Below are 10670 nucleotides of genomic sequence, written 5' to 3'. Positions count from 1 at the left end.
TGTCTGGTTTGGCTCTGGACCTTTAACCCTAAATTGGATAAAAGAGTGTTCTTAGAAATATACAGATGCGCTAACCTTAAAATTGCCAACCATGGATACCATTTAGACCATCTTTAGTTAGTGATGTTCTCTGAATGCACAAAACCCTTTGACAGCCTTGCTAACCTGAATTCTTTTCTACAGTCTTAACCTCAGCAAGATCATTTAGATCCTCTGATTTAGGGATTAAACGATTATTAATTCAGGTGTCTCTTCACCAGTCCTTGATGGTCTCTAATAATCCTGCAGATTCTCAACTGAAGGCTGGCACAATGGCAGTCTCGCCCAGGTCTTTGCCTTCATGTTTGGTAAACTTGATTCAAGCAGCAAACGCATGGAGAGACATGTCGTTCGAGGTTTCTTTTAGGGTGCCGATGCCTTCGACAGTGAAATACTAGAAAGGAGCGATTTAGTGCGATTTGCAATTTAAATCAAACCCGAGTCCTAATCGGCGGCGCGCGCGCCTTCGCTTTCCCTTCGCTGCTGCGGCTGCAGACAGAAGGCGTTTGTTGGAGGCGGGCACGCGGACTGGCAGGCGGGCGTAGCTTTTCCTGTAAATCTTAACCAGGTGCTTCTTTTTCGCTCTTTTGGCCGGTGGTGGCGTCACACGGAAAAGTAACTTCCCAACGAGAGCACAATGCGAGACTGACTGACTGAGAGCGAGCGAGCGATCTTCTTTCCCGGGGTTAAGCGTGCGATAACAAGCCGGAGCTGAGCTGGAGCGCGATTATAAACCTCCAGAACCTGTCGGACGCGAAAAGTGGATTTTCACTTCCTTCCAGGGAATTTTCTCTTGTCATTGTCCATTTTTGTCGGAACAGCTTTCGTCGGGGTCTCGATGGCAGGACACGAATGGGACGACTGGTTTGAACGGGAGGAATTTATCGGGCAGATCAGCGACATCCGAGTTCACAATCTACAAGGTAAGGCGAAGAGCAAACTGCTTGTACGTTTGCTTCAGATGCCACAAGTCCTCGATTCCTCGCGTTTCTCTCTTTATCTTGAAAAATGAGGGTTTTTTTGTGTAGCAGGATGTGCATTCCACAAATCGCGTTCAGGATTCTTAGACACCGGTATTACCGGTCACCGGTGTTTCGTGGCGCGATCAGCTGACTGCTGAAACTCTTCATGGGATAGTCCATAGGCGTAAGCACTTTGCGAACGAGTTACCGAGTCCCAGCCACAATGGGTGGTCGCTTATAACCACACACTAACACTCTGGGCGCGATGTTGGTAAACATTAGTCAGTTTCATACGGATGAAGCCTTATTCCCAAATGAATCTGCTGATGTGAAGCCTTCCTTTTTAGGAAACGCCGCTTCATATCATTTTGTTGTATGTGGTTATATTATAATATTATTATTGGTAGACGCGCAGTTGTTCTATTTTAGGAACGATGCAGCAAGTTCAATGCTAGGCGATTCCCACTAGGCGGTGGTGAACAGCACTTCATAGGATGACAGATTAGCAAAGGAACTTTAAAAAAGAAACCTCCATCCGTAGTGTAGGTGGGGTGCAGCTGAGGACCATCGTAGCGGTGTGATACAAAGCTTGGTTAGCTTTGGATGTGACAGCCACCCAATGCGGAACAGATTTGAACGGAAGAGTTGGGGATGTGAAGGGAACTCGCTGGTACCCGGGCAGCAGATCTGGTGCCGGGACAAATTCCATCGTTGTAATTTGGTTCCTCTGTCTTCTTTGGTACCATAGTAAGTTCAATAGGACTCGGCGCCCATCTCCACAGCATATTGGGAAAGGCTGGGACCAACCCTGGCTAGTGCATACATCATTTCATTCTTAATGAACAAAATGGTTCGCACGTCAGTGACCATTACGGGTTGAACTCTCTGCATTTGGATGTGTTATATTGTAAAAGTAAAGTATGGTTGTATTCCCATCTCCCACATTGCAATAGGGCTCCGGCTCCTTGGGAATGCTTTTATAGTGTGCATTTTGTAGATGGTCGGTGATCTCGCCCAGTAACTCCAGTAGACGTCCGAACAGTTCTGGTGCGGGGTGATGGGGACTTTTTGTTAGCATAGTCAGAATTTTGGGGAAGCTTGATGACAGCTCAGTGCTCTGCATCGGAGGCAGTGAAGTGACAAATCGAAGTGACATGACGGAGGGACTTCATGTCTGACGCGAACACGGGTTTCATCCTCACCCCTGACGGACCCTCCGCCTGTCTCATTGACAAGCAAATAGTCCTGATCCAGAAACCTGCGCCTTAAAGCTTTCTGATTCATTTTAAATCAGAAGGATAGCGAGGGGGCGTATATGTGTAGCAATATGATTTTGTTTTTACTGTTTCTGACTGTGGTCGAAACAAAAAAAAAAACATAAAAAAGCATAAACGGCGATACTGAGTTGTATTTCAATTGCCGAAAAGAAACAAATACATATATACTGTATATATATACAATTTGTCTGAAAGAAAAGCATAAGACGTCGATCAGCGAGCACGGAGAGAGTGAGAGGCGGTTAGCTTTGCCAGCGATGCGCCCCCGCTGTTCTTAACACGTGAACAGGTGTCTGGGATCAGAAGCCCACGCAATATGAGGACTTCCTACGAGCTGTGAACGTTCGCATTGCCCGCTGCCTACGTCGAGGCGTTTTCATTTACCAGTGTTTCCAGCAGCTTTATGCCCCGAAAGTGGGCTTTGTGCAGAGGGGCACACCGTAGGTGATTTGCCGGTGTGTGGAGCCTCTTTCCCTTCTGCGTGTTTGTGTTCTTATCATTTGGTGTCACCCTTTCAGGACTGGCGCTCGTCCCCCTCTGACACTGCTGTTAGTGACATTGCTGCAGTCCAGAGTTGTAACAGAGACTTGATTCAATTTACAGTGAGACCCCCAGCAAGTCATGTAACTTGTTTGTGCACTAGCATGTACTGTATGTAAGTTATTGAAATATATTATGATCTCGTAAGACATCTTAGGCGTCCGGCAAGTCTGCAATAATAATAATAATAATAATAATAATAATAATAATAATACTAACCATAATACTTGTTTATGTCTGAGTTAGCTTGAATGGCAAGTCTAGTGAATGAATGAAGGTGTCATTTGCATGTTATATTTATGCTTGTCTCACTTGGATGGAAGCCAGAATCACCTCCAAACAGACTCATTTATAAGCACCAGCTATTCAGAAATTGCTAAACCAGACTTGCTCAGGTCACAGGAATGTTACTTTAATCCTGTGCAATTATTACCAAGCATTCTGTTGCAAAATGGTAAGCTTACGTTTTGGTTCCAGGTGTGTGGGTGACTGGGTGTTTTGGTTTCACATTTTTGTAACCTTTTATGAGCCAAAAAAATCTCTTCAATAAAAAAATACTGTACTAGACAAACATGGCAACTTCTCAGCAGCACCCCTCTCACTCCTAGTGATGATAATGATGGGTTATTTCTACTCATGGCAATGTTTGCACCAAACGGAGACCCACCCAGATGCAGATGTGATAATTAAACACAGAGGCCGAGCTCTGCCCCAGTGACACTGCATTGGACCCCCTTGCTGGCAAAATCAGCCAAGTTTCACTTCCACCAAACACAAAGGGTATTAGCCTGCACCAAAAAAACATCCATCCATCTGTTATCCAACTTGCTATATCCTAACTACAAAGTCACGGGGGTCTGCTGGAGCCAATCCCAGCCAACACAGGGTGCAAGGCAGGAAACAAACTCGGGGCAGAGTGCCAGCCCACCGCAGGGCACACACACACACACCAAGCACAATTTAGGATTGCCAATGCACATAACCTGCATGTCTTTGGACTGCGGGAGGAAACCCACACAGACACGGGGAGAACATGCAGACTCCACGCAGGGAGAACCTGGGAAGCGAACCTTTAAGGGTCTCCTAACTGCGAGGCAGCAGCGCTACCCACTGTGCCACCATCAAACACAATTCATTGAGGTTATTTCATTATAGTTATTTTAAAGCTAACTAAACTTACTTGATATTATTCATTTTCAAAAAGACATTTATACTGTGTTACCATAAATGGTAGAACATATAAAACTTTTTTGTTCATTCTGATTGATTGCACTGTTCATGTAATATTAACGCTAAGTGCCATGTTGTATTAGAAACAAAACAAATAAAAGACTAAAAAGATCCTTTTGTGATGTACTGAGGGTGACAAGTTAGTGTATCAAAAAAGTGTCATAATTCAGCTTGCACAACTATACAAAACCTATGGAATTTAGGAAAAGAAATTCACTGAAAGTCTTTAATTTTCTTTCCAACGGTTTAAAAGTCTGTGGATCCCTTAGACCACGGTGCTACAAAATGGACAGATTGTTCTGTAAAATATTATACTTTATAGCAAAAATGTTTTTGGTGTACATAAACTGGGTTTATTTTAATTTGAATCAACATCATGTAACTGTGCATAAGGCAAAATGAGCATAGCAAGTTATGAGAACTGCAAAAAGTATTCCTTTTGAGTCAGATTACCATTAAATAGACATATAATGACGACAGTCCCCGAGGCTGATTCCACATCTGTTAAAAGAGAAATCATTTAATGGGTTTGTTTCAGCTTTAGTGGTCTCAATGTAATTTTGAAGAGATTTTTGTCAACATAGCTAGAGAAATCAAACATACTACCAGCAAACAAGATCATTTTAAGTAAAATCATTTAAGTTAGATACATAAAGTTAACCTCCCCTTGTGTATCCGTGAAGGAATCACTCAGGGTCGACACTCCATTACAGGTTTTCACATGGAAAGGAAGGTTGAGAATCGGGTCCTCCTAGTCAGTAAGCCGGAGCTCCTCCATCTGAGCTAAAGGAGATCTTGGGTAAGTGGGTCTCGGACCCTCTGTTTACAACCGGAAGGGTACCACGTTCCAGAGTCGCCTCTTTCTCACACTCGCTGCCCCCAGCCTGCACCCTAAGTGGTCCCAGACAAGCTCCCAAATGTCTCCAGCGAGGCGATAAGCATAGGGAGGGTCAGTAAGGCTGAGAGAGGCGATGTTCAGCATCATACCCTCTCCGTGGTGGCAGAGGTCCAGAGGTCTGCTTGCTCAGCTGAGCATTTGAAATTCCTCCCTTGAAGCTGGATAAATATTCACTTCTGACTCGGAGGCCCTGGGTTGAAAGTCACCCTGTCCTTGCGGGATATGAAAGGGAGAGGGGTGACATTCTGAGCGATTGCTCGCTGGTGACATTGTATAATATTTTTGTGTCGTTTTTTTTTTGGCAGAATCACCATAGATTGTAACAGACATGTTTAATTGAAGCAGCCCTGTTATTAATAAGAAGGTGGTGCGTCTGGTCCTTAACCTTTTATAAGTAAAGACTGTAAGGGGGCCGTACAGCTCTATAGTATTCATCCTTTCTTCCTACGCTAGTGCAACTGTCCAGAACAACAGAGCAGTTAACATTTGAGCAGCACTACTTGTTCCAGTAGCTTGAATAGTTAGTCTTTTCAAGTATTTCCTCATCATGAGTTACGTATTTTAATGTGATTTATTTGTATTATGTCTACAGCAGGTCAAGCATGGGGTGTTAGGCAAAATGAGCATATCCAGCCAAGTCAAATAATTACGCAAATGAAGAGAGCAATGCAAAGGAATCGGACATGGACAAGTACCAACTGCAAATTCTTAACTCTAGAACAGGACACACGCTTTAAAATGGCTTTCCATCTTCCACACTTATGTTTTCATTACGAGGGGCCAGTCCCCTCCTGTTACCTAACTGTACCCAGAATACAGTTCTCCAAAGTAGATTACATATCCATTCTTTCATTTTTTTACCCATCCATTCACTTCAGGGTTGTGTAGAGCCAGTTCTTGTTGGGCATAAGGCATCAACCAACCAGGAGAGGGCACACTCGCGCACACGTCTGCGCTTAACTGTTCAAGGACAGTTTTGAAGTTCTTCATCTACTTGCTACAGTATGAATGCCATTACGATACAGGTCACGCCAACTAAACCTTTCTGCCTTTTCTGACCTGGCTTAGCATGTTTTTGTTCTGTCTGGATGGCTGTCCTGCCCTAAGCAGTGTGCCAACGCCTTCAATCTTGCTCCATCCCTCTGTCCTGTCTTCATCCACAGCCCTGTCTCTCTTTTAAGTGTGGACACAATGATCCCTTTTACAAATACAGGTTGTCTGATGAATCTCCTGCTGCATTCTTGGGTTGTGTGCATAAGTAAAACAAAGCATCCTGCAAAGTCAAGGTGGCAGTGCCCTGGTCGAGTTCTGATGTCATTCCTGACAATTTCCAAAACTGGCATATCCCTGAACAAAGCAGGACAATTGCCATGTGAAGCCAACACAGTGTCTTGGCATCTTCACATACTGTATTATTAATCCAGGCTTCAACTTTACCACATTTGAAAAGGCAATTCACAAAAGCAGGTTTGAGGAGAAACATGAACAGGTTAATCTGATTTTGTTTGATTCTTATGAAATGTACGTTTAAGCAGAGGAGCATACTGATACGTAAGTGAGAAGGTTTGAATCCCATACCCAGCTGCTGTCCGTGAGGACTTGGCACTCTACACTCTCCCAGTGCTGTCAGTTCTAAACTGGTGTGTGCCCCCTGCAGTTCGATTGTTGACTTGGTTAGGATTGATTCCTGACTTGCGCCCAGTGCTGCCAGAATGGGCTCCCACACCCCTGATTATGCAGTCTGTCATTGGATTACGCAAGTATAAAAACTATACAAAAAAATAAAGAAGTGACAGGAGTGGATAAACAGGAGAAACAGAACTGTATCTATTGAAATCTGTGACAAGAATGAATCATTTCACTTGCATTGTCTTCCTTACCTCAGAAGATAAGTAGAAAGTGGCCAGTTAATTACTCAAAAGCAGTAAAAACTGTTTGCTTTCCAATAGTGTCAGTCAACAAAGGGTATAAATGACAGGAGCAACTATTTCAATAACATTGATCATTGGTGAATAAAACAACTAAAACACAATATATTTTAAACGACACCAATCAGCAATATCATACAAAAAGCAAGATTGTAATCGTACTTGTCAATTTGCTCTAAAATGTGAGTCGGCTCTGATTTATATTTCTGGAGTGACACAATAAATTGTAAAACTTGCATGAAACTGCACACTTAATTAAGAGAGGCGTCCAGTTAAGAGCTGGAATTGTTTGGAATGGCACCCCCTCACTGCCGGTGGTCCTCAAAGACCGCCATTAAGTATGCTTAATGGCACTGATTCTCACATCCACTGCCCCAGTTACCTCAAATGAAGTTATTGTTGCTTTGATAAAGAGCCCCATGGTGTGTTTGTGAAGAATGCGTTATAAAAGGAGCTGCTTTAAAGCAGTTCTAATTCACAGGAGTTCGGGGAGCTTGTTCTAGGATGACACCCCTGTACTGCATGGTGTAGCATTTTTCATTAAGAGTTTCTGAAAGGCAATAAATGAATAAATACAGTTTATAGAACACACATGGATTCTGTCCGGGACTGCAGTTTTATTTTGCGGGTCCTGTGCCCAAGGATGAGGAGCAGCCCATATAACATTGATTCAGTAGAGAAGTGGAAATGACATATTGGAATGGGCCGGAATAAGCTGCCATTTTAGAAATAGCAGTAACACATTTGATTTTATTGTTTGCTCCCTATTTATATACCACTTTTTTAAATTATGACTTCAAAATACTTTCGGCCCAGAGTAAATTATTAACTAATTCTTCCTCCTGAATCTCCCGAATCAATCCAAATTGTACCAAACAGACCTCGGCTTATGTTCTCAAAGCAAAAGCATCAGCTGTGTTAGATACTGTATCTTGTTTTACTGACTTTCTATTTCCCCCCAAACCCCAAGCCCCCTAAGTTATTATCCGAAATTGCTTCTGTCCCACATCCTTTAACCCTACTCTTGGTACCACTGATGGTCCATTGTATGCTTTATTGTGCGTTTATCGTGACAGTTTTACTTATTGAGTGTATAGTGTGACAGAACCACTAGGTGGCGTGCCAGCCACCCAACCTGACACAGACAGGCACAGGGGGCACACTTATAAAAACACAAGTTTTTTATTTTTCTTTACTCATGGAGAACATCTTCCCTGTTCCCACGAGCCCACAACACAGTCCAAGCACAAACACAAAGCAATTCTCTTCCTTCTCTCTTCCTTCTCCTCCACTCCTCTGGTCAAGCTTCGTCTTCCTCCTCCCGACTCTGGCTCCCGAGTAGTGGCTGCTGGCTCCTTTTATAGCCCACCCAGAAGTGCTCCAGGTGCTTGGTGACTCATTTCCGGATGTGGCAGAAGGACTGCCCATGCGGGCTCAACAGCTCCTCCTGCAGCACCCCCTGGCGGCACCTGCGGATCGCAACAGGGCTGCACCAAACTCCAACTCCCATGAGGCCCTGTGGGAGTCCGAGGCACTACTACAACCCAGGAAGGTTGCCATCTAGTGTCCCGGAGGAGGTAACGCTCTGGCCATGCTTGCTGCCCTGGTCCTCCCAGAGCGGAGCCATTGTCACCAGTTGGAGGTGCCCTGGAGCTGTCCTCATACTCTAAATAGAGCAGGAAAGTCTAGAGGAGTCATTCGAATGGTGTTTATTATAACACTCAAAATTTACAAGTGAGCATCACACAGAAGCAGGGACTGTAATGAAAAGTGCACACAACATGCCACCTGCACTTCAGAACAGGTAAACCACCTGACGCTAAGCATATACATTATCTTCTTATATAATACGCTACCATGGCTGTCTGTTTGTCTGTCCAGGACTTTAAATCACCTGTAGCTCGCAAACCGTTTGAACTATTGACCTGAAATTTGATGCACATATACTACGTGAAGTCTACTATCGGGGTGATGATTGACCTCCAAGGTTATCCCTCTTTTTATTTTTATTTTATTTTATTGTAGAATCAACTCTTGGCAGCAGGGTATGAGGGTAGGGCATATGAGCGCCGTTCTCATCCCTACCACCTTTGCCGTCACTTCCCCTACCTCTTTATATCTTAAACCGTTCTTGAGAGGCGCATTGAAGACTTCAGTGCCAGCTTAAATGAAAAATTAAGGAAAACGTACTAAGTAACATGGACTTAATGTTTTTTTTCCTTTTTATTAATTTTATTGCATTCCATACAAATCAATCAAGTTTTTACAAAAAGAAAAATTAAGTTAGGAACAAATCGATCCCCACCCCTGAGAGAGTGAGCAAGCTAAACAGCGTGAAATTTAAGACCTGTAAACATACCTAAATTAATAAATTCTCTGTACTTTATGAACTTATTTTAAAATATTACTGATTAGATCCTGCCATGTTTTGAATAAAGTCTGTACAGATCCTCTGACTGAGTATTTGATTTTTTCCAATTTTAAATAATATAACACATCAGTTTCCACTGACTTAAAAGAGGAGAGTTTGGGTTCTTCCAGTTTATCAGAATAAGTCTGCGTGCCAAGAGTGTAGTGAATGCAATCACAATTTGTTTGTCCTTCTCCACTTTAAGCCCCTCTGGAAGACCACCAAACACAGCTGTTAATGGGTTAGGAGGGATTGTGAGTCCAAGGCTAACTGAAAGGTAATTCAAAATGTTTGTCCAGAATAATGTTAATTTGGTGCAGGCCCAGAACATGTGACCTGTTGAGGCTGGGACTTGGTTGCAACGTTCACAGGTTGGATCATCACAGCCCTGGAAACATTTTGGAGAGTTTTAGTCGAGACAGATGTGCTCGATATATAATTTTGAGTTGTATAATTGTATGCTTTGCGCATATGGAGCTCGAGTGAATTCTCTGCATTGCTACTTTCCTCTCCTTTTCTGATATATTAATTGAGAGATCTTTTTCCCAGGGTCCTCTTGGATCTTTGAAAGGGAGGGACTGTAAAATGATTTTATATATTGTAGAGATGGAGTCTAACTCCTTGAAATTGAACAATATTTTTTCCAGCGTTGATGAGGGTGCAAGATGAGGAAAATCTGGAAGGTTCTGTTTAACAAATTTCCTGATTTGAAGACAGAGAAAGAAATGTGTAGCTGGAATGTTAAATTTGGAATGTAATTGTTCATAGGATGCAAAGACGTTGTCTATATAAAGATCTCTAAGCAAGTTAATTCCAATTTTTTTCCAGATATAACAACAACAACAACAACAACATTTATTTATATAGCACATTTTCATACAAACAGTAGCTCAAAGTGCAATTAAAAAAAAATTAAAAATTGCATATGTTTGTGAGGGTTGAAAGAGGTGGTTCTCTTGCAGGGGTGCCACAGATAGAAGCTTCTCCGTCTTAAAATGCTTTCTACATTGGTTCATATTCTGAGTGAGTGGAGCACAATTGGGTTATTAGTGTATTGCCGATAACGTGTGTTTATTGGAGCGCAGAGCAGGGAATACAAAGAAGTACTGCAGGATTTGACTTCTATTGCAGTCCAAGCCTGTGTATGTTCTTCTATTTGTGTCCAGGTTCTTATCGACTGTATATTTGCCGCCCAGTAATAAAACTGGAAGTTAGGTGGAGCCATGCCACCTTCTGCCTTTTGTCTTTGTAGAGTCGCTCTTTGTTTTAATGTGAAAAGATGGTGACAGACGATGAGAAGAAGCAGGCTACTAGGGTGGAGAAAAGAAGAGCTGCTCAGGAAGCAGCAAGCGCATCAACCTCTGAGCAAACGAATAGTGCAGAGAG

General features: G+C 42.9%; 1 protein-coding gene across 1 annotated transcript in view; it reads left to right on the top strand.

Annotated features, from left to right (window-relative positions):
• The first annotated feature begins 532 nt into the window (after positions 1 to 532).
• The window catches only part of LOC120541743 (calmin-like), a 99507-nt gene continuing 89369 nt past the window's right edge, over positions 533 to 10670 (top strand). The window contains exon 1 of the mRNA XM_039773642.1: positions 533 to 962. Coding sequence (XP_039629576.1) covers positions 878 to 962 — 85 coding nt within the window. The 5' untranslated portion in view covers positions 533 to 877. The remainder of the gene's footprint in view (positions 963 to 10670) is intronic.

This window comes from Polypterus senegalus, chromosome 12, assembly GCF_016835505.1.
Source record: "Polypterus senegalus isolate Bchr_013 chromosome 12, ASM1683550v1, whole genome shotgun sequence".
Classification (NCBI taxonomy): domain Eukaryota; kingdom Metazoa; phylum Chordata; class Cladistia; order Polypteriformes; family Polypteridae; genus Polypterus; species Polypterus senegalus.
Note: the sequence above shows the minus strand (reverse complement) of the source record. Positions and strands in the feature narration are given on the sequence as shown.